Source organism: Peromyscus californicus, unplaced genomic scaffold, assembly GCF_007827085.1.
Source record: "Peromyscus californicus insignis strain IS unplaced genomic scaffold, ASM782708v3 Scaffold_15__1_contigs__length_86483966, whole genome shotgun sequence".
Lineage (NCBI taxonomy): Eukaryota > Metazoa > Chordata > Mammalia > Rodentia > Cricetidae > Peromyscus > Peromyscus californicus.
In genome coordinates, this window is record NW_026294447.1 from 85,688,821 (window position 1) to 85,713,893 (window position 25,073).

At 43.4% G+C, this 25,073-nt stretch overlaps 2 protein-coding genes across 3 annotated transcripts in view; one reads left to right on the forward strand and one right to left on the reverse strand.

The window, feature by feature from the left end:
* Atl1 (atlastin GTPase 1) overlaps nt 1–14,598 on the reverse strand; it is an 80,096-nt gene extending 65,498 nt beyond the window's left edge. For both annotated transcript variants that reach the window (XM_052739663.1, XM_052739662.1), the window contains exon 1: nt 14,473–14,598. The gene's annotated coding sequence lies outside the window, so the exon portion shown is untranslated. The remainder of the gene's footprint in view (nt 1–14,472) is intronic.
* Nucleotides 14,599–14,946: 348 nt separating this feature from the next.
* The window catches only part of Map4k5 (mitogen-activated protein kinase kinase kinase kinase 5), a 93,764-nt gene continuing 83,637 nt past the window's right edge, over nt 14,947–25,073 (forward strand). Inside the window, exon 1 of the mRNA XM_052739661.1 lies at nt 14,947–15,183. Coding sequence (XP_052595621.1) covers nt 15,076–15,183 — 108 coding nt within the window. The 5' untranslated portion in view covers nt 14,947–15,075. The remainder of the gene's footprint in view (nt 15,184–25,073) is intronic.

A 25,073-nucleotide genomic window follows, 5' to 3' on the forward strand; every position in this document is an offset into this window, starting at 1 on the left:
TGCTCCTCATCAAAGGAAGTCAGGACAGGAACTCAAACAGGGTGGGAACCTGGAGGCAGGAGCTGATGCAGAAGCCATGGAGGGGAGCTGCTTACTGGCTTGCATCCTACGGCTTGCTTAGCCTGCTTTCTTATTTAACTAACCCAGAACCAAGGATGGCACCACACACAGTGGGCTGGGTCCTCCCTCACTGATCATTAAAAAAATGCCCTACAGCCAGATCACATGGAGGCATTTAACTCAAAGGCTCTCTCCTTTGAGTTAACTCTAGCTTGTGACAAGTTGACATAAAACTAGCCAGCATGGTCATGGTTGTGTCCCAGCAACAGAAAAAGAACTATAGGTTCATGAACTCTTTAAAGACGGTTCATTGCCATCCTTACTTAATTTTTAAGTGTGCATGTATATGTGTGCAGATGTTCGTGCTTGTAGAGGTCAGAGGAGGATGCCCAGGGTCCTGCTCTATCACTCTCTGCCTTACTCAATCGAGACAGAGTCTCTCATTAGCCCTGAGCTCACCAACTGTACTAGGCTGGCTGTTAGCAAGGGCTAAAGCTCCTGCTGTCTCTCCCCTCCCTACCTAGCACTGGGGTTATAGGCACCAGCACTATACTTGGCTTTTACACAATAGAGATCTGAACTCAGGTCATCATATGTACACAGCAAGTGCTCTTCTCCACTGAGCCATCTCTTCAGTCCTCCTGTTCTTTTTAATGTTCGAAATTCCCTAGATTTACCCTAAAGGAGCCTCTTTGAGTCTGCTCCTGTGTTTGTAACATTTGCCTCATTTGTATTAGGCACTTCCTGGTTTTTGGCACAAGGAAATGTTTCAGGATTCCCTCCTCTTGCCCTGCCTCAGGACTGGCATTTCTCTGGGCACTCTGGGCTCCTTTCAGGTTGTGCTCCTGCTGCTGGGGTGTCACTGTTTCTGGATTCTGTCAGTAGGCATTTCTGGAATACTTATCTATGACAGGATATCACTACACTGCCCAGGTTGGCCTTGAACCCCTAGTTTTCCTGATTACAACTCCTGAGTAATCCATTATAAGCATGTGCTACTGTCATGCCTGGCTGTATTGTATTGTATTGTATTGTATTGTATTGTATTGTATTGTATTGTATTGTATTGTATTGTATTGCATTGTATTATATTGTATTTTGAGACAGGGTCCCACTCTGCAGTCCTGGATGTCCTGAAACTTGCTATGTAGACCACACTGGCCTCCGACTCAGAGATCTTCCTGCCTCTGCCTCCTGAGTGCTGGGATTAAACATGTGCACAACCATCCCTGGCCTCTGGCTTTTATTTATTTTTAATCATTAACTTAATAAACCCCAAGGAAATACTTTAAACTACATGAAAATAAACATTAAGAGTTATTTGTTATGTTTGTGTGGGGGTTATAACTGTAAAACACCAGAAGCAAGTAAAATGCCCACACATTGAGGATTGGTTGAACAAAATGTGATCTATCTGCACAATGCACTATTATGAGTCCTTAAAAATTCAGTTGGTCATTATCAACTGTCAAAATTAATTTTCACCCATTTAAGTAGAAGATGGATCAAATAATAATATACCCTCCCATAAAATAGAAATTCTATAAAATAATGTTTCTATTTATCTATGCAATGAACATGGTAAACTAACTCAGAAGGTACTGAGACAGGTTGCTGACGGGAGGTAGGCAGGAGCAGGAGAATGGAAATGGCAGGAAGGGCTGTGGGTACTTATATTCTCCACGCATAGCTTGTGTACATAATTCTCTTACAGCCATGACACTGTTTCACAGTCTCCAAAATAAATAAGTGAATTAACCAGGATGTGGACGGAATTATTTTTAGCACTTTGGCCAGGATCAAGTACAATGTGGAAGGAACTAAAGTCCAGCTGCACAACTCCATCTAAAACAAAAGTGGAGGCCAGCCACGCGGTTCAGCGTGGAAAGGCGCTTGCTGCCAAGCCTCACAGCCTGGGTTCAGTCCACAAACCTACACAGTAGAAGAAAAGAACTACCTCCAGCAATGTATCCTCTGCCCTCTATACACCCTCTCCTACAAACAATAAGTAAATGTAAAAATTTATCAATAAATTAAAGTAAGAGTCAACTTAACCCAACACTTGGGAGGAAAGAGGATTTCAAGGGCAAGGCTAGTCTTGAATAAGTAAGTTCTGGGCCAAAGTGAGCTACATAATGAGAACCTGAAAAAAAAGTTAAACCAACAGGAACTAAATACAAGAACTGCACCCTTCTGTTGTTCTGTTTGCTTAGCACACATGGTTAGAAATTATGTGTGCACTAACTAGGATTAAAGAGATGTAAAGCACATAATGACAGAGATAGAGTTACCTAAGGTTTAGAAGACAGGAGGAGGAGGAGGAGGACAGAATGAACGCTGAGACACTGAATTGTAATATAAAGTATTAGTATGACACAATAAAAATACAAATAATCTGAAATTTTAAGTAGCTAAACTTAAGATGTTTCGTATGTCCCAAGAGAACCAAATGGCTAGTAGGACATGAAATGATGACATCTGCACTCATTCCAGAAATGCAAAACCACATGATACCACTTCACATCTGGAGTGACTATAACCAAGAGACAATAGAAGGCACTGATGAGTGTGTAGGAAAACTAACACCTTCACACACTGCATGTGAAAACATAAAATGCTGCAGCAATGAGAAAGGAGTCGGGTCCTTCCGCAAACTAAACACAGAATGACTGTGTGACTCAGCAATTCTCCTCCTAGGTGTGCATCCCAAAGAAATTACAGGGGAAGTCCACACAGAAGCTCATACAGCAACGTTAGTGTTAATAATATGAAAAGACAGACGCAACTCGTGGTGGTTTGAAACTCACCTCCACAGGCTCGTAGAAAGTGGCACTAATAGGAGGTGTGGCCTTGTTGGAGGAAGTGTGGCATTGGGGTGGGCTTTGGGGTTTCAGAAGCTCAAGCCAGGCCCAGTGTCATTCTCTTTCCCTGCTGCCTGCCAATTCACATGCAGAACTCTCAGCTACCTCTCTAGCACCATGTCTGCCTGCATGCTGCCATGCATCCCACCATGATGATAATGGACTAAACCTCTGGACTGTAAGCCAGCCCAAATTAAATGTTTTCCTTTATAAGAGTTGTCGTGGCCATGGTGTCTCTTCACAGGAATAAAGCCCTAACTAAGGCTGTTGTGGGATATTTGTTTACACTATGTGAAGATGTGTCTGTCTTTGGCCTCACCTGCCTAAGGTACCTGATTGGTTTAATAAAGAGCTGAATGGTCAATAGCTAGGCAGGTGAGAACAGACAGGACTTCTGGGCAGAGAGAGGAATTCAGAGGGTTAGAATCTGGTAAAGTGGGGAACACAGACACAGAGGGAGTCAGATGTACAGAATGGAAGAGATGTAAAAAGCCATGTAGAATGTAGATTAGTAGAAACAGGTTAATTTAAGTTATAAGAGCTAGTTGAGAACAAGCCTAAGCTAAAGACTAAACTTTCATAATTAATAATAAGTCTCTACGTCATTATTTGAGGACTGGTGGTCCAAAGAAAGTCTGACAAGAAAGACTAGCTACATAAGACACAACTCAAATGCCAAATGACTAATGGGTAAACAAATGTAGAATATCCATATGATGGAATACTATGGTCATAAGGAAGAAGGACTGGTACATGCTACATCAATCAACTCTGAGGTAAAGCTTTTGAATCTCTAACATCTTATATAAACTGTTTTCTACTCTGTATCCTCAATTTTTCTTCTATTGGTCCTTTCTCACATTCATTTTACCTTATCATAAATAAAGTCCTCCCTATGCCAGGAGTTTTTCTATCACTGATGCCCAAACTTAATGCTTCCCTCCATATTAAAGAGTCTATGATATACCATTTATGTTATAGAGTCTATAATAAGCAAATTTCAAGAGGCATTTGTATCGATCAACATGCTTTTACATGTTTCTCAAAAAGGCTTAAATAAAATAGGACATTGCTCTCATATGAAAATTTGTTTGAAGACAGGTTGACCTTGGCTAATTCATCAGCTCAACATATCATGGATTATACTAGTTAGGGAGCAAACTGGGCTGCTGTAAAACAAATTCTAGTGGCTTAAATAAGGAAGGTATTTCCCTCTCATGGAATAACATGAACACTGAACATGGTGCCTTCAAAAGAAGATCAAGATTTGTACTTTCTTTCATCCTTTACTTGGGGCTTTCATCATATGAACCAGGCTACTTGCTCTAGCTTGAGCATTAACATTATTATTCTAGCTAACATGAGTATTAAGGGGCTCCAGATATAGTTTCCTCCCTTTGTGGAACAATAATTAAGCCCAGTGTGTAGAGATAAAATTACAAAGAATAAGTTATAAGGACAAAAACTCTCCAATAATTATTAGGAATAATCTAAAATCAATGAGACTTCTAATCCTTGGTTCACAAGCCCATGAATTCTGATCGTGGGTTACATGACAAAATATGAATACTGGGTTAATTTGTATGCCATATCTTCGTGGAGACCACATCTCAGTCAGCAGACATCCCCCTCCCATTATATCAAATTAGTCATTTCTGATTCACGGGTGCGAGGCCAAGCACCTAACTCCAAAGGCAGGACTGTACTGGCACACCGCATTCTTAGCAAACTCAGTTTCTTGTCCAAAGACAGTGAGTGATACATGGAGAGGAAACAAGGTGTTCTACCAGCCCATGGGTTATGACACTAGAAGGTGCTTATGGACAGGAAAGACAAACTGTGCAGTATGTGTCTGTTTCTGTGGAGGCCTTTCCCATCAAAATAGAAACCATTTAGTACAATCAGATTACCATCAGATGGTTGCCTGATCTAGGCAGCAATATCAGACTGGAGTCGCTGTACTGGCCTCTGCTAAAGCAGGTTAAACACTCCATAATGACAATACTGAATTACAGCTGGCAAACAGACATCCACACTGTTAAGTCTATTTAGCTTAAGTTCTTATTGCCGTTTGGGGCAACTAAGCAAGCACTACAGTAACTGGGAAAGAGACTGGCTGGCTGACATCTATAGGGCAGATCATCTTGAAGAATCACTCACTTCTCAGGGTGGAAACCCTCAGGTGGGGGGTAATACGGTTCACAAATATTTTCACGTTCTGTGTAATTCTAATAACCCACCCATCATACCTTATCTACCAACTTCCTTAATTTTAATCCTCTTTCCAAGTCACTGACCAAAGTATTACCTACTGTGCATAAATCAATATTGATTCATACCTCAGGCCAATTTTCCTTCCTAACGAAAAGGTCAATGAAATGTACTATCAACGTTGTACCCACTGGGAGAATCTCTCTTCACTGTCATTCCTCTTTGTGGAATCAGGGCCATAAATCAGCAGCAAGCTACTTCACATTGGTGCTAACACAGAATGCTGACTATTAATAAACCAGGTCTGCACACATTCTCCCTCCACTAAATGACCCTGAGCCAGAATATGTAAGTAAAAGAAAAGGGGTGTGGGGTGGGCAGACACCATGGAAGCTCATTAGAAATTTACCTGTGCTTCCAGATCGTGCCAAGCTTTTCCAGTACGTACTATTCCGTTCAACAATCAAATTCTGATGCCTGCACTCGTAATTCAGTAAACTAAATAACACACAGTTCCTAAGGACCAGTTTATGTCACCAAGTCACTTAGTATCCCATAGTCTGGTGTTAAATATCTACCAAATGCTTGGTAATAAGCCAAGAATCAGCTTTCAGTAATGTAGTCATCACAGTTCGGGCATGTTCATATTCCAGAATCCTAGGTAGCATCCTTAGTGCTGCAATTCTCATTTGGGGTTTGCAAGAAACTTCATATCATATTTGTGTTTACCATCAGGTCTGCTGAGCCCTAAAGCCCAAGTATCAAGACACTGTATGGCATAGCATGGGTCATCAGCCAGGTATTAGGTCGTTCAAGGTCCCATGAAAACTGGTAGTCATGTGTCAGGAGGGAAAGGACCAAAGAGCAGTAAATGTAGTACATTGTCTTCACAATCCAAACAGGACAGCTGAGCACATCAAATCATCCTCTGAGATGGATAAATTTCACTAATGTGCTAGGACCACGTGGATTTATGTTTCACCCTCTGGTATAAGGGTAATTTGTTTTTGTCTTGCTTTAAGGAATGAGTTAAAATACTTTTGCTCAGTTTGGTCCCAAACTCCTAGGCTCATGGATCTTCCGTCTTAAGTCCTAAATGGCCATGACTATATGTGCCAGTGCTCTTATCTTCAGGTTCCTCTAGCAACCTCTCTGATTTTCAATGAATGCACTAATGTCTTTCAGATCTTTAACAGTGACAGTAAACTAATTTCCCAAATAATAAGGTTTAATTGCTTTACTACTTTATGCCCAGGGGTCACACTGGTCCTACCAGTCCTACAATTTCACATCCCAGGGTTGACATTCACAAGCCTCTTGCGGACTTTCCTCTGTTCAGTGTGCCCATTCTCACATACATTTTGTAACTTGGAAAGCAACCTCAGCATTTATGGTTGCTTCTTCTAGACCTTTCATGAAAGACATCTGACTTTCTTCAACCTCTACTAAGATCACTGGAATCCTGATATGTTACAGTTGATACATATGATGATGCTTCAGGGAATGTTGTTCAGGCTACTATCCTCTAAACTGTGAGAATTTCACATTCCTCAATTCATATTCTCCCTGGTGAAAGGTCACATGTCTCTCTGGAAATGGCCTCAGGAAAGGGACAATCATTATATGTAACCAGAGGCAACATCCTTCCTCAAAGAAACCTGCCTTCCACCCTTTAATTAAGGGATTCCAGGTTTACGAACTGGCTTACGATCAGATGTTAGAAAATGTTCTGTATCTCTATTATAGCGACCAGTTCCTTTTCTGCTCACCATTTCTGTAACTCTTCTACTCACATATATTAAGTAGCAATTAGGCAGGCCACTGGTTTCATTCATTCCAGAGATCTGAGAATCAAGAGGCCACCACTATAATCCCTTGTGGTCCCTTCTTTTTGAAGGTTATCAGTAGTAACTGTACTCAGCATGCCTTTGAGAGTTCGTCTTCTGGTCTCTCCAAGGATCTCCCTGTGTTACTATGGCAACATCATCTCCAATCTACTGAGGACAGTCACCAGAGAAGTTGGCAAGCATATCTCTGCTCCCATTCACTCAGTGTCGGTTGGGTAACTTCTGTGGGCCCTCCCAGAGGAGCTGTGCACAAAGCACAGCTGTGCAGGACGGCTTATGAGTCTTCTTTCTGTCACTGTGACAAACCCTTGACAAAAACAACAGAAAACTCAAGTTATGAGCCACAGTCGGCTGGCTCCATAGTGTTGGCTGTGATCTGAGGGAGGGGATCATGGCACAAGAGTCTGCTGAAGCAAAGCTGCTTGCCTCATGGCAGCCAGGAAGGAACGAGAAACAGAGTAGGGAGTTGGGCACAAAAGATACCCTTCAAAGGCATGTTCCCAGTGACCTTCTTCCTCCAACGAGGCTCCACCCGCTATAGTTTGCAACACCCTAAAAAGTCCATTCAAATTTTGACACTATCAGTGAATCAATCCATCAGCTGAGTCAGAGCCCTCACAAACCAATCATCTTCCAGTGACTGGATCTACCAGCTATGAATAAAACCTTACATACCTAAGCATTTGGAGGTACACGTGATATCTAAAACAAAGTGCAATACTTCCATCTTCCTGAACCTACAGAGGCCTTCCTTTACAATAGATGAGGGAAATTCTGACACTTCCATATAGATACTGTTAAGTCATTGTTGTGGTCTGGATAAAAATGGCCCCCATAGGCCCATATATTTTAACAGCTGGTCCGCAACTGGCGGAACTGTTTGGGAAGGATTAGGAATGGCCCTGTTGGAGAAGGTGTGTCACTAAGGGTAGGCTTTCAGGTTTCCAAAGACAACTGTGATTCCCAGTGACTGCTCTTTCTGCCAGGCTGTCGTGGATCAAGATGCAAGTTCTCAACTGTCCCTTCACTCCACCGTCATGAACTCTAATGTTCTGAAACTGTAAGCCAAATTCAATCCTTTCTTTAATCCTTCTTGCCTTGGTCATGGTTTTTGATCATAGCAATAAAAAGTAAGTCTTATTAAGTAGTAGCTTCAACTGACCCATGTGGAAGGGCTTCCAGATGCTCAGTCAACACAGACATCTCAATTCTAGGCAAGTATTTGGCAAGATTCTGTAACATCTTCAAGTATATGAACTCTTCCATCCAAGACCAGGCTAGAACTTCTCCATCTGGGCTATGCTAAAACTCTAACTCGTGTTCAAGACTTATATCCTGACTCCTATCTGCTCAAATGCCCCAAGCCCTGGCACAAGGTTTCAGACCATCCCCTCCAGTGCCTTTACCTTAGCCTAACAGACACAGATCTTGGAGTTACTGAGTTTGCAACTCTGTAGCTCTTGCAGTCAGGCCCCAGCCTTGATCTTTAGCCATTGGTGGCTGGCAGTTATAAGAGACAATAGAATTCTTCAAAGCTATCAAAAAAAAAAAAAAAAACTTTGGAGTGTCTACATATACTTTAAGTACAGAACTCAAGTCTCCCAGTCTCCACCCTGGGCCCCACACTCTGTGTGTGTGTGTGTGTGTGTGTGTGTGTGTGTGTGTGTGTGTGTGTTTTTCTCACAGAAGCAGTAAGACCACACTAAATGACATTCCATTTTAGGAACCGTTATTATCATCCCCAGCTGAGTGCTGGGGATTCAGCACTGATGCCATGCCTTCCGCCGGCTTCCAGCTCATGTCACTACTAATGCCATGTGGGCTACTCCATACTGTGGAACATCACTACTTCACTTCCCTCTGCAGGCCTTACGTAGTTCATCACCAGATATGCAGCACCGTAAGAGTGCAATCTCAAGGGTCTTCTTTTCTGAGACTATTCCCAGCTCATATAATTTTATCAATCAGGGTTTGGAGAGGAAAAAAGACATAAAGAGAAGCTAATAAAAGAACTTCTCATCAAAGTAAAGACAGGTTAGGGAAATCAAGAAGTCAGTGTCCCACCTTTGCTGGGTGGATACTTGAACCAGGGACCTGGCTCCATCTTGGTAGCACCTGTGTGTGACATGGAGCACCTCTCCAGTGCCCCTCTCATCCTCCAGTGTCTGCACATAAGCAATGCAACAGTGGCCTCTGATGTCCACCTACCACCCCTAGCAAACAGCTTGGGTATGCTAGCATTTCTTAAATTACAGTATGACACCCCCCTGCAGGGAGAGGGTGCCCTTGCCTTGCTGGGGTTCTTTACTGCTTCATTTGTTTGTTAAAGTAACTTCTTCCAAGCAGCCACCTTCTCTGGGCCCCTGGAGTACAGGAATGTTGAGGGTGGCTGTGCAATCATGACTCCATCCTAATCCCTGAGCCAATGTGTCTGTGAGAGGAGGAATTTCCACAGGGCTAATTTAAGGGGAGCCGGGGGCCCCATTGCCCTGTGCTGGGAAGTTTTAAATTACTGACTTTGTATAATCTGTTTGCTAGAGCAAGGGACAGAGTCTCAAGGCCTTGATTGAAGTTTGCAGATGTGTTTCTGTGACCCTGATGTGAGTGTGGGGGTGGGAGTTGTTTCATGAGATGTCTGGAGGTCTTTTTTATACAGACATTTCAATTAAATTATATGTCTGTATTATATATATATATATATATATATATATATATATATATAATAAACACATACAAACACACACACCACACATATTAAGAAGGCATAGTGAAGGGCTGGTAAAATGGCTCAGTGGTTAAGAGCACGTGCTGACCTTGTAAAGTACCATGGCTCAATTCCCAGCACACAAGTGGTAGCTCACAACTGGCTGTAACTCCAATTCCAGGGATCCATCCCTCTTCTGGCCTCCCTGGGCACCAGGCTTGCACATGGTATACATACATACATACATACATACATATATGTAAAACATTCATATACATACATACACAAACACACACACACAAATAAAAAAAAAATCTTTTGGGTGGTGGTGTCGTACGCCTTTAATCCTAGCACTCGGGAGGCAGAGCCAGGCAGATCTCTGTGAGTTCGAGGCCAGCCTGGTCTACAGAGCGAGATCCACGACAGGCACCAAAACTACACAGAGAAACCCTGTCTCAAAAAAAAAAAAAATCTTTTAAAAAATTGGAAGGCAGAGTGATACATCCTGAGATAAAAGGAGATCTTGCTGGAATCCTGTAAGAAATATAATTGGGCCAGATGTGGTAGTGCATACATTTAAACCCAGCACTAGGGAGGCAGGTCTCTGTGAATTTGAGGCCAGCCTGGTCTACATAATGAGTTTCAGGACAGCCAGAGGTGTGTATGCATGTGTATGTACAGATAGATAGATAGATAGACAGACAGACAGACAGACACAATTTGAGGCCAGCCTGGTCTACATAATGAGTTTCAGGACAGCCAGAGGTGTGTATGCATGTGTATGTACAGATAGATAGATAGATAGACAGACAGACAGACAGACACACACACACACACACACACACACACACACACAGAGAGAGAGAGAGAGGGAGAGAGAGAGAGAGAGAGAGAGAGAGGGAGGGAGAGAGGGAGGGAGAGAGAGAGGGAGGGAGAGAGAGAGAGAGAGAGAGAGAGAGAGAGAGAGAGAGAGAGAGAAACACTTGTCTTCAAAGAGGGGGCGGGGTAGCTGTTAAGATAGGGCCATAGCCAGGCACCATAGCTTCTGCTCACAATTCTCATCCATGTGATATAAAGGCAACCTTTGGGTATCCTTCCAAACATTTTACCTGATACAAAGTGAAGATAAGGAACAGCAGGAGATTATTTGTAATTTGTTTTCTTCTCTTAGCTACTGAATTTTCAGACAGAACAATTTGTGAGCCAAATATAGAAAGAAACCCCTTTTCCAATCCCAATATACTCCCCTAAACCACCCCCTGGTTAAAATAGGAGAAACAGCTTCTTAACATGTCCAAAGATAATTCCAGTTGCATTATCTGTGAACCACTTTCATATCTTATGAAAATTTTCATCACAGTGACCAGATCTGAATTCTAAATGAAGTCCATGTTCTAGTGCTAGCCAGGACAAACTATAAGAACCACCCTATACTTTGAAAATACGGTTTTCTCCTTAGCAGACTTCTCCTTATAACAAGTAACAGAAAGAATGATTTAATATCAACTATCTAAAAATTCAGATCATAATTGTTACAATGTCTTCTGACAACTGATTAATTTGTTAGATTGATATCTAACAACTACAAGGAGCTATTTGTTTAATCATATAAAAATACTGCAGCTGCGCACACCTTTGATCCCAGAACTCGGGAAGTAGAGGCAGCTGGTCCTCTGTGAGTTTCAGGCCAGCCAGGACTACACAGTGAAACCGTCTCAAACAGCCCAGGGTGGAGCCAGGGAGGGGTGGGTAGAGATGTTACATTGCTAAAATCTGTATGTTCTAAGACAGTGTAGCCCTGGCTGGCCTGAGCTCACTCTGTAGACCAGGCTGGCTTTGGAACTAACAGAGCTCTGCCTGCCTGAGTGCTGGGGTTAAAGGCGTGCACCACCACATTCAGCAGCCTAATTTTAGCATTTTATTAAGCCAGTTTTGCTTGGATAATAAATTTGAACCTTAGCTACATAAAACGTAAAACATTCCAAGGCCTTGGTTTTTGTTGTCATTTAGTCTTGGCTAAAATTCAAGTTGACTTTAGGATCACCAATCATAAGCAGCACGCTACTGAAGAAGATTAAGAGAGGGAAAACATTACAAGCAGACAGTAAACCACCACCATTTGCTACATGAACAGAGAAAGAGCTGGAAACATGGAGGCAAGACACTCAGCCTGTACAGGCCCTTGCCTCCACCAGATGGCCTCAGCTTGATCTACATGAAAGACAGAATCGACTCCCACAAGTTGTCCTCCAACCTACACACACACACACACACACACACACACACACACACACACACACACACTGGCATTAGCACTGCCCCCCCCCCCAAAAAAAAATTCTATCAAAAATAAAATTTTTAAAAGCTGGAAAACATTTTCATGTCAAGTATTTTATATATATATATATATATATATATATATATATATATATTAGTTTTGGATAAGATAATTAAGTCATGTTTCATGTTTCTTCTCACTCCATATCTTGTCATTATAAAACTGAGCAATTTGTAGGAGTTCTTTCAATGTTAGCTCCAATGATTTACTGTTATATAACTTTTAACCTTGAAATTATATGCATAATTGTTTAATATACAAACTAAACCTATTCATAGTTTGTTCATAAGTAAATTGAATTTAAATTTCTTTACCAAACAACCTTTATCACCGATCTTATTAAAATTAACTCAACTAGCTCTGAAAAAGAAAATCTTTAAAATTCCTTTTGAGTTAGTATAAAGCAAATGTTTTCCTATTTGCATCATCTGTGGTACAAGTAAAATAATGATTATTGCAGACACTGTTTTAACCACCACTCGGGATCTTGGCTTCCCGGGATATCCGCTTCATGGTTGATGGTCGAAGCATATGGATCTGCCATTACTGGCCACATACAACATCTCCACTTGTGACTTCAAACTCTTTATTACCTAATTCATTTTAAATATCGTGTTTCAAAAATAATACACTTAAAGGGTTGTCACAGGGTATTTATTCTTGTCTGAGACTGGTTATTTGGAGTTTCCACTTTGTGACGGCCTAGGAGAGAAACTTTTCTGAGGCCTTAGCATCAGGGATGATCAACTTGTTCATCTTTATTTCAAAAACAAACAAACAAAAAAACCTACTATCAAACCTTCTGCTTTTTTTTTTTGGTTGCATTGTTCTGGTTTCCTGTTTCCCCCCTTTCAAATTTCACGCAGTTTCCTCTCACTTATTCTTATCTTGTGTAAAAATAAGTATCTTGTGTGAGCCGATCAAACTCTCTATGGGATAACGTAGACATAAATAAGGACAAATACATTTCATGCTAGAGAAAGGATCAATGCTCCCCTTTTGACCCTGACCGTGGAGGGCTGCTTTCCCATCACCCTCCAATTTTACACCCTCCAAGTTTACCTGATTATGCTGGGAACAGTCTGGTGGAGGGCCCTCAACCCATGAATGCCCCACAACGGGCCTAGTCTCAGAGTGGGTAAGGGTGGGTTTGACTACATGACCAACATAAATTCATGACAGTAAACAAGTACTAAGATACCAATTGAACATTTGAAGCGATTTTGAGTCATCGAAGCCAAAAGTATGTGCCCACCAAAACAAGTGCCAAGAAGCTTTGAAAGACAGAACTGTTCTTCAGCAATTTTTTTCAAGGCAGCACACACACAGGCTTTGTCCCTGGAGCATGTAAGCCCGGGCTTTACTTATGTTCCCTAAATAAGTGCCCTTTGTGTGTGGAACACAAGAAAATGCATATATTCCCTGTTCTGGTAAGGTGTTAATTTAATTTCTTCATTTATTGACTATAAGAAGCACATTTCTCAAAAACAGAATTGGATTGTGTCTGGAGCCACACACCACCTGAAACTTGTTGTAATTTTCCAGTCATTTAAACATACAGTAGCTAATTATCAACCTGGTTTTTCCAATTTTTCTTAAATGTTTATTTAATTTTATGTTTTGCCTGCATGTATGTCTGTACCCCATGTGTGTGCCTGGTGCCTGCAGAGGCCAGAAGAGGGCGTCGGATTCCCTGACTTACAGTTAAGACAGTTGTGAGTCTATGTGGGTGCTGGGAATCAACCCCAGTCCTCTCTCTGTAGAGCAGCTGGTGTTTTTAAGCACTGAGCCATCTCTTCAGTCCTTATCTGTTTTTTTCTACTGAAAATCTCTGCAGGACTCTAGAAATAACTTTACCAGTCTACCTAAAGATGGTATCTTAATTTCAACCTTCAGAACAAGATTGGAACTCAAACTGCAAAACAGACTGTGAAACATTAACCAAATCACTTCTCTTGATTCCTGTTCAACATTCTGTGGATTGTTAAGCATTTCAAAACCTCTTACATTTGATGAGCCTCTTTACAAAAAGCTTAACAAACATTTCTCGGGTGTCAAATGCAAAAACCTCATCCTCTTCCAACTACAGATAAGGACACTGAGATGTTGCCAAGTATTCCTTGTCCCAGATCACCTACTTAGGAAGTGCTGGAGCCAGAACCAGACTTAGAGCCCCAGCTTTGTTTTAGCATCTCCAGAACTCCTGGTCCCATTACAGTTGCAACACTGGGGTGGAGCCCAGAGACCACTGGAACTTGGTAGGAATTGGGGGTTTTCAGAAATGGCTCGGAAAACCCCGGTGGAAGACAGGTTGTGCAGGTAGGTGTGCGGTCCAGCCTCAGAACTGGTACCACGGGGAACAGTCTGTAAAACAGGAAGGTGCAGTCGGGTGTGCCGGCGTTTAGCTAACCCGGCACTCCCCCACCTCCTGCCCGGGCGGCCTCAGTTTACCTTGACGTCTGTAGAACTAGGAAGGCAGCGCTCCCGCGGCCTGCATCCAAGCCCTCCTCCTCTTGTCCCGCGGGCAGCCGGACGAATCCCGGCCAGGCCTGGGCGGGTCAGAAGCCGCACGAACGCCCCCGGGCGCCCCGCAAGGCGCTGGGAGGCGGAGCGCGACGGCGACGAGGGTGTCGTGCGCTCGGCGGGCCTCAGGGCGGCACTCTGGGCCTGCGGCCTGCGCTCTCGGGCGGGCCGGCTCGATCCACGCCGGCCGCGAACGTGTCTCCCGGTGACGCAGCCGCGGGTGGGGAACGTGGTGCGGCGGCGGCGGCGGCGGCGGCGGCGACTGTGCGCACGGCCGACTTCGAGAGGACGCGGGTCTCCGGCGCGGTGTTCGTCAGGGAACGGGCGGCCCTTCGCGTGCGGACGGCTCGGGGGCCCGGCAAGGCCCGGAGGCCGCCGGGGTCGCGGCCCGTGACGCCCCCGCGCTCGCTCGCTCGCTCTCGCGGGTGCAGGCGCAGCGGCGCGCCGAGGCTCCATGTTGGGAAGCGCCGCGCGCCCTCGTTAGCGGGATCCGGGCGCCGCGGGCAGAGCCCCGGGCTGGGCGCAGCGAAGATGGAGGCCCCGCTGCGGCCTGCCGCCGACATCCTGAGGCGGAACCCGCAGCACGACTACGAGCTGGTGCAGAGGGTCGGCAGCGGCACCTACGGGGACGTGTACAAGGTGAGGCCCGGGCCCCGGCCTGCGAGCGTGGGGCACCCCTCCCGGGATGCGCCGGACCGCAGCGTCCGGCCAGGAAGCGGCCCGGACCCCGCGGCACCGTTCCGAGCACCCTGGGTTCCCCACCGCTTCTAACGCTGCCGACGGGCAGGGCTAACCGCACCTTCCGAACCGCGGCTGAGCTTTTTTGTGGTTTTTTTTTTTTTTTTTTTTTTTTTTTTTTAAGGCGTATTGTTTGGTATTGAAGTTACTCGGAAGGATGTTCTGGTGTCAGCGTGGAAAAAAAAAAATGCTTCGCGGAAGGCGATAGACGGGAGAGAATATTGCAAATCCAGACACTTGTAGTCTCAATTATTGTTATGGATGAACTTGACATAAAAAGCACTATGAAACCTGGGTGTAAATTGTGAACTGTAAGCAGTCTGGTTCTGGAGTAGAACGATAGGTGTGTAAACGTGACGGCCTGTAGGAAGATGTTTTTAGGGACTGGTGAGATGGCTGAGCAGGAAAAGGCGCTTGCTGCCAAGCCTACCGATCCCAGATCGGTCCTCGGGTTCTCCCGCTGGAAGCAAGTAGTCTTCTGACCTCTACACGCATGCCCCCACCCCACACTCACTCACACACACACTCACACACAAACCCAATAAATAAGTAAAATGCAGTTAAGTTTAAACAAATTTAAAGATGTTTTTCACCTGGCAGAAGTTTAAGCATTTGTGCCTGGTTGATAATAAGAAAACTTAATGGGTTTTCCTACTCCAGCAATTCCTCTTTTCGGGATTTGTAGCATTCCATAATCCTGCGTAGATAAGAGTTGCTGTCATTTTCGAGCGCTCTTATATTAAGATAAATAATTTATAATTTGCCATTGCAAAAACAACAACAAAAGCCATGCCGTTGCAAAGCACATCAAATTCTTAAGTCAGCTATGTTCTTGAAGGGTTCAGAAGGAAAAGATTGCCCAAGAGTCTCTTACGGCTTTTGTTCTTTGTCCCCAAAGGATAGACTTCCTTATGGATATTAAGAAAAAGTTTCTTTTTGCAGCAGCTTGATATTTGACCTGTGTATCAGTCTGTTCCAAACAGCAATCTACATATATAGCCCAAATGGCTTGTTTCAGGTATGTTGACTTGCTCAGGTAGTCCAGTGCAAGGAGAACATCTCTTTTCTCGACTTGTTTCTGTAATTTTGTTAGTAGTACCTCAGGGTGGCATCAGGATACCGCTAGCACCGATTCTGAGGTAAGGGCTCTCTGGCGAGGCTTTTTACCACCATAAAAACAAGCACTTGAGTCTAACCAGACAGTGTTCCAGATACTGGGCTGCTCCAACACTGGCCTTGAATACCTTTGATGCAAAGTGCATGATTATAATGGACTCTCCTTCCTTATGTAAATTGGAGTAGTTAGTGCATACTCAGTTATCTGGGCGTTTAGGAAACGCTTGCTCTTTAAGAAACAGAAACTCCTGTTTGCCTTCTCAGTCCCATCCTAAATCATCTTTGTCTTATGATTCACTGTAAGTTAGACCAGTTCTGTTCATGTAATTATACAATACTCTAAATTCTAGTTCTTGCTTCACACACTGCCCCCCCTTCTCCCTACTACAGAAATTTAAAGGGAATATTTTCTCCCAAAGGGTCTTGCCAAGACCTCCACGTTTTTCTTTACCAGAGCAGCTCTCTAGAAGGACTGTATTCCTGCCTGTGGAGAGCGGAGTTTGTGTTCCAAGGACAGCTGACTGCCTGCAAGTTCTTCTCCAGCTGCTTCCTGGCCCTGCAGCTCACTTTTACACCGGACAGTCAGAGGCGAAATAACTTCCCACCTCAGCCTCCCACCTTTCCCAGCCAAGCTCACATCATATGTATTCTCCTCACACGCTAGGCCAGCCTTTGAGTCTCAGACGGCCTTTAGACATTCATGTGGCCTTCCTTCTGTTTGGTTTTGTTCTAATTCCCGGGGATCACCTCCCTCCCCCATTCTCCACCTGTTACCGCCGCTGCTGTCCAGGAAAGCCATACTCCAGTCTGTAAGCCCCAGCCTCTCCCTGACCTCCAGCCTCACCCACCACTCTCCTCTCCCTTTCTGCTCTGACCACACCGGCTTGCTCCCTGTTCCTTAAACGATAAACATCTTCCCACTTTGGAGTCTTTGTTCTTGCTGCTTCCTCTGCTCAGTATCTTTTCCCAGACAGTAAGTGTCTTGTTTCCTTCCTTTTAGAATACCTGACCATCTCTATACTTACCGCTGGCAGACATAGGGTGTTACTTCTTTTGTCTGTTTTGGTCCAGTGAAATACTTCACAGACACAGGGACTCCCCCACCCCCACCCCACCCCCGTGTTGTTGTATCTTAACACCTAGAATTAGGCTGGGCGCAGAGAATACATGGTCCCTAAAAGGTTGACAGGGGAAGACAAAGGAATAAATGACTCTCGGTGAGTCTGTCACCGAGTTATCTGAGCACTTAATTTTGACACCACAACAGTGCGTATACAATTCTCTGTATTCCTGCACTGCTCTTTGTGGTAGCTACATCTCTGTTTTTATTACAAATTTCAATAACTTGTGTTCCCTGGGAAAACATCTCTGAAAAGCTGTTTCATGGCATATTTATTGTCAGTGATCTAAGTCCTGTGGAATTTTGTGAGTTTATACTTATTCCTTCATATGCCTAGAACATGAAACTGTGGAATTTTTTAAGGCAGAGTGATTGTATTTTGATTGTGTATTTTTAAGAAACTGAAAATCCTAGGGAGCTTTAAAAGTGGTTTCCATTCCTGATACAAACTAGTAAAATAATCACGGTGAAAAATAATGTAGTCCCTCCCACCACTTACTGGTCCTAGGTTCTTTTTCTACCTGAGCTATATATATTATGAACTAATAACTTAAAAACCTTGAGATTCTTTGTGAATTATTTTCACACCCTGCAAACACACAGGGGTTGTTGGAACCTCCTGTCTTTCCTAGAACTCCCTAAGAGGTGCACACTCCATCCTAAATGGCTGTTCTCTGCTTGAAAGAAAAGGAATGTAAGATTGAGCTAAATGCAGGAAATCTTTGAGGACAGAGCAGGAAGTGGTGGCTGGGCAAACCCAGACGAGAAGAATGTGGTGGATGGGATGGATGAAGGACTAAGTCCCATCGAGGCAGATCCTTTTGTAAAATTTAACACTTGCTAACAGGAAGGGGAACTCTGAAGATAAGTGTCTCCTACCTTCTGTCCACAGATGATTTGGGCATGCTGAGCAGTCGGCGGGTCATTATCATGATTCACAGCCAGTAGCCGGAGCCGTTATACCATTTTGTACAAAAATTGCTTCCAGTTTAGTTTCCAGAGAATTCTAAGATCTTTTCACCTTTTGGAGGATGTAAATTTAGAGTAGGGCACCAAGGTGCCTCTTTTAAACTCTTATTAATTCTCTGATTGATCATCTAAGTGTGACAGGTTTAGTTCCAGGATGACTGTATAATAGCAAACAGACCGAATCTTGGGAAATTTGTTTAATGATATTAGTGGTAGTAAATTGCCTGGATATAATAATAAATACTGCTAATAATATAGGGTTTTCCCCCAGGCCTTTTAAGTGTTTTTAAATGAATCTGTTTCTGACTTACGTTGTTTTATGATGCCAGCCATGATATAGCATGTGTTTGGAATGACCAACAGTTTTCTTTAAAATTGCTGTTTTTAAAAGGACCCATTGAATGAATCTCTGAGTTTCACATTAGTTATTTCCAATTTTTAAGATTCTTTTGCCATTACAAATGACATAATTTGTATAGAAATCTTTCGTCATATAGTCTTACCATTTCTGTGGGTTCTTCTGGAGTTAGATGTGTTAGAGCTGTGGTAATGAATCCTTCTTTTATTCAAGGCCTCCCTTTCTCCCCTCCAAGCCCACAGTCAGGATTCTGGACTGACTTTAGGCATTTGAAACCTATGCTAGGATCCATTGTAAAGAAACAGCTTAGGACCTCCCAGCACTGGATAGTGGTAGAGAGTGCCGACCTGTGCTGGGGTCTGGAGATGCAGGTCTGAGGAAGAGAAAGCGCGCTATCAGAAGGAGTGTGTCGTTCGTCAGGAAAGGAGACATGGAATAATTGATAAGTGCCATGACAGATAAGGAAGAAATACTCAACCCTCTCTTCAGTAGGGATGGGGCAGGGTGGTCAGCTGGGGAAGATTAACAGAAGAGTCAGAAACTGGAGTTCTGGGGTTGTCGTTGTTGTTGTTTATGCAGATTGGTTATTAGCTTGACAAGATAGGAAAAGAGATTTCAGATTGTGGGACTGGTATGTGCAAGCACCTAGGAACCTAGGGACTGGGGGAAGCCCTGGTGAGTCTTGATGGGTATGCATCCTCCCAGGTCCCTTGCATCACGCCTTTCAGAAGAGCTGGTAACGGAGGGCAGAAAAAGACAGGATGGCAGATCTTGTATGCTGCCGAGATGGAATTTGTTTCTTTTTCTGTAGTCTGAAGAAGTATTTTAGGAGGAAGTTTTCCTTGGTATAACGGTGGATAATACAGAGTGGTTGGAATGTAGAGAATAATCTGGATGAGAGTTGATGTAAGTTTGGATACTGGTATAGGAGACCAAAGAGTGATGGATTTGAGTTCAGATTTATACGCTGGTTTTTTAAAAATACACGTGATCTGTAAGAGAAAGAGAAGGTAATTGATGGCATTTAAGTGTTTTGTTTGTTTGCTTTTGTTTGTCTTGGGTGACAGTTTTGTTACTGTTAACAGGAAATACAAATTTTGTGGGATCTGAATTTTGGGTTTGGGTTTGACCGTCAGACATTGTGTAAGTGAATGTGTCTCTTGGGTAGGAGGAAATGTGGTTCCAGCCCTGGGAGCTCTGAACTGGGGATACAGGTTTAGGAGTCATCTCGGTGCATGTGATGTGTAGTGAGGTCACCCAGGAAGTTTTTAGGAGAGCCAAGGAGACTCTCCTTATCGAGGGCGCAGAAGAAACAGGGCCCAAGGTCCTTTCCGTAGGAGTCTTGAGACCAGCTCTCGGCCCTCTCCTGCTTTCAGCTGCCCTAATTGTAATGAGGAAACATGGCATCTTCCAATTATTACTATTATTATTTTATTAATAATTTTTTTAAATTTCAAGAATATAATAATAGCTATTATTATTGAAACCACATGAAAACAGTGACCTTACATGTACCACTGTATCAGTTAGCCAAGCATGGTGCCAGCACATAGTATCTGCTCAATAAAGAGTTTGTTGTTGGTGGTGGTTTTTTGTTTTTTGTTTTTGGTTTTGGTTTTGTTTTTGGTTTCTTGAGACAGGGTCTCTCTGAGTAGCCCTGGCTGTCCTGGAACTCACTCTATAGACCAGGCTGGCCTTGAACTCAAAGATCTACCTGCCTCTGCCTCCCGAGTGCTGGGACTAGAGTGCTGGAACTAAAGGCGTATGCCACCACCACCCACCCTAATAAATAGATCTGGAAGAAGAGAGCAGTGTAATCGTCATGGAAAGTCACAGGTTTGTTAAGAATGGAGATGTGGGGCCGTTAAGATGGCTCAGCGAGTAAAGGCTCCTGCTGCCAAACCTGAGGAGCTGAGTCTGAGCCCAGGACCCACATGGTGGATGGCTAGAGGCAGCTCCTCCAGTGCATGCCAGCCCGTTTTCCCCCGAGATGGTTCGAGTGAGGCACGTTGATTGATGAGGAACAGTGATGGAGAGCTGGGATAGCAAGGTGAAGGAGATGCTTCTACAGGTTTCTAGAGGGTCCCTTATAGAACAGACACTGCCCTTGGGCACGTCAAGTGAACAGGGTAAGGATTGCCACCTTCATGGAACTAATATTCTAGCATGCAGGAGAGAGACAATAAGTGTGTGTTATGTTGGAGCCGCTAAAGATGAAGAGGAAGAAATAAGTGAACAGGTTAAGGGGATCTGGAATGCCTGGGAGGGATGCAGGAGGCAGGTGGAGAAATCAGTAGCATCATCAGGATCAGCTTCATTGAGATGCTTAGATTTGAGCAAAGCCTTGGAGTGAGGGAGTTAGCCAAGTGCTCATCTGAGTACTCAGGGGTGGGAGATACAGCTCTGTTCTGTTGACTCACCTGAGCCTGGTTCCACAGCTAAATTGTCAGCTCAGGAGCCGGCACTGGAGCTAAGACAAACTGCTATCTTACGACTTTGGGGGAAGAACTACAAGTTATTGTAATTAATATAAATATTTAATGTAGTTAAATAAAGTTCACTAGTTGCATGACCAAATTGTGTTACTCTTTGAAGCCTGATTTTGTAGGCAAAGACAGGTCTTAGTCTTTTCTTAGTCCTGCTCTATGGGTATTCTCTAATCCTTACATCTAATAAAGCCTGTCAATATACCTAATGGCCTCAACCCTGAAGTTAAGAGAGAATGGGACATGATTAAAATGTGTTCTCTTGGTGTCCTGGGTGGCTGACATTGAAGAGAACATTAGTTTTCACATTGGAGTTAGAGGGTAACTTGGAAGTAAGGCTATCAGTAAGAGATGAAGGAATGCGCTTCCAAAATCTCATCCTAAATTACATTTTTGTTAAGCAGAGATACCTTATTGAAAGCTTCTAAAATAGAGCTTATATTACATAGTCTGTTACTATGAAAATAAAATATGTTTTGTTGAGATGAAGTGTTATAACTGTTTACTATTTTATAAGTCATCTGGTTAAGATCTTAACTTAGTATTTATTTTTATTACAGTTCTGAAATAAGTATGTTTTAAAACTGTCTGAAAAGAAAACCTGGTTCCAATGATGGGTGTGAGTCTCTGAACCATAGCTGCGAGCAAATTATTTCAAAAAGTCTTTCTGCTTGCCTAGAAATGGGAAAGCTAGGAAAGAAATCTTTCACGTATTTCAGCATGGAGAGGATAGATGTGAGATGTATGCTCCTCAGTGTGGGGACACAGATTCTACAACTAGATGTCACCCCAGCCTTGCACAGATTATCTACGAGTCTACTTCCTTTTTTACACAAGTTAAGCATTTTTACTTTGAGCATTTCCAGTGGTTTTGATGAAGATATGTAGGTTGGAATGCAGATTAACTGATTTTTTCCCCCTCAGTTTTGCTTTCAAAAATTAAAAGTTTCACTTCTAAACTTTAAATTGTGGTTTTGGGCCAAGAACACATGAAAAGAAAGATGAAGCCTGTTAAAAGTGATACTTGTGTTTTCAGGGCTTCCTTCCTTAGCGATTTGAGAACTTCCCCAACACCAGGTAAACTAGAGCAGAGCACTTGCTCTTGGGGCTTTGGACCATTTTCAGTGTTTGTGCATTTTAGAGTACTTTTAGAAGGCTTTTGATTCCTGATTTTGCAAAGTACTAGTTAAAGTGAAGAAAGTGCATGACCTTTGAAAAGGGCAAAAATGTATGGCTAATGTAACTATTTCTCTTGAATATCGTTATGTCTCCGGGAGATTTTCAGAAGATGTTTGATGGCCGGGTCTATCCTCACAGGTGTTTGAGCTCATGAATCATAGTAGCCCCCACCTTCCAACATTTTTTAAAAATAAAATCGGATTACAGTGACTAAGAGTGACTAATGTTTGCATAACCCTCCAGGACATGATTTGTTTCGCGAAGTGATCTTATGAAGTAGGTGGAACAGACGTGTTTTCAACCCTGTTTCATTCAAAAAAGAAGCTGGTTTCTGCCCTGGTGGTGGATGGCACACTCTTCGGACTTGAATCTAGATCTCCTAGTCTTGGAGTTTCTGCTTTTTGTCTTTATCCCAGGTTTCCTGGAAGCTGCATCTTTTCATTCATTAGTTACCATTTAAATCCACAGCCCTGCACACACTGCCTGGTACATGATAAGCTCTATACAAATTGTGGTGAGGCTTGGCAGGCTCCCTGCCCCGCTGAGCGGTGTAGGGTTTTATGGACTAAGGTTGGATGGTGCACATAAGCACCAGTTTGTAAAAGCACTTCCTCCTGGGTTTTCTGTGGTCATCTCTCACCCTGTTTCCCAGGCTCAGCCCAGGCTCAGCCCAGGCTCAGCGTTGTTTCTTTGCTTTTCCTAGCGAGCCTGCTGCTGCTATCCGCCAGACAGTACAAGCAGCACTGCCAGGAAACTGTTCCCCCCCCCCCCCCCCCCACCCCCCCCCACCCCCCCCCCCCACCCCCCCCCCCCCACCCCCGTGGTTGTCGGAGCCCTTCCTGCCTTGCTGTCTTTTGCCCTCTGTTTTGGAGTTTTGGATTTGTGGTTACTGTTACTGAAGTTATTGGGCCCCATAGACTAGTTGTAAATGCAAGTATAAATTAAACAAAATGCTAAGCATTTTAGACAAAATGCTGAGTCTGCAGCAAAGGGTGCTTGTCTGTCTCTAAGGAAAGCAGGACTGTCTGAGCAGACTTCACCCATGCAGCCGCCAACCCCGCTTTGGCTGCCCCATACCTTCCTCCCCACCCCTTTAATCCTCCTTGTCATTGAAATCAACCGTGTGTGTGTGTGTGTGTGTGTGTGTGTGTGTGTGTGTGTGTGTGTGTAACCTTTAACATTTGAGACAGGTCTTGCTCTGTAGCTTGGCTGGCCTCAAACTCTCAGACCTCCTGCCTCCACTTTCTGAGTTGTGGGATCCCAGTGTGTGTTAAATGCCTGCGTGGATTAATACATTGTAAAACAAGCAACTTGGACCGAGTGGCTGAGAACTTTCTAGCTTGTGCTAGAGCTGCTTGGGGCCTTTGTGGGTATTCCTGCAGTATTGCAGGCTCACGGATAGGACTCACAGTCTGTGTGGCTTTTCTTTTCTTTGCCTGTGGATGGGTTGTTTTCTCTTTACTACCTTAAAAAAATTTAAGTAATATAGGTTCATTTTAGAGAACTGAAACAGTGAGAATTTCCTTGTGTTTTCTTTACTAGCAGTTAGACTTGTTAAATAACCTATACTTCAAATATGCCTATTAAGGACGTAGGTCTCCTATCAATTGTCGATTTGACACAGCCTAGAGTAGCAGTTCTCAGCCTGTGGGTCAGTTATCTTGCATATCAGATATTTACATTATAATTTGTAACAGTAGCAAAATCACAGTTATGAAGTAGCAATGAAATAATTTTGAGGTTAGGGGGTCACCAGAACTTGAGCTGTATTCAAGAGTGGCAGCATTAAGAAGGTTGAGAACCACTGGTGTAGAGTATCTGAGAAAGTCTCAGTTGGGGGATTGCTTAGATCAGATAGGCCTGTGGATACGTCTGTGGGGTATTTACTTAATCACTAATTGATGTAGCATGGCCTAGCCCTCTGTGGGCGGCCCCACCGCAGTCAGATCCTGGGATGTGTAAGAAATGTAGCTGAGCAGAGGCTAAGGTACAAGCAGTAAGCATGGCTCCTCCATGATGTCTCCTTCAGTTCCCGCCTGAGCTCCTGCCCAGACCTCTTGCAAAGATGGATTGTAAGCTGGAATTGTAAACAAATGATTCCTTTCCTCCACAGACTGGTTTTGGTCAGAATGTGTCATCACAGCTACAGAAAGTAACCTAGAACAATAGGTGTAGATGATAGCCTAGACATTCTGTATAATCGTTAAAATATGAGTTATACAGACATATTTGGGACGTTTCTTATGTAGTGTGCCAAACTTTGAGATCAGGAAATGTACATTTTTAATTTCTTGTATTATTTCTTTATATGGTTGTATAATTTTTCTCGTGTGTGTGTGTGTGTGTGTGTGTGTGTGTGTGTGTGTGTGTGTGTGTGTGTAAGACAGGGTATCCTGCTGTAGTCCAGGTTAGTCCTGAACTCCAAGTCCTCCTGTCTAAGTCTCCCAAGTGCTAAGATTACAGACAGCACCACCATGCCATGCTAGGGTTTTTTTCCCCTTTAAAAACTTGTGTTTTTATTTTTTATATGTATGTGTGAATGCCTGTATGCACATATGTATAC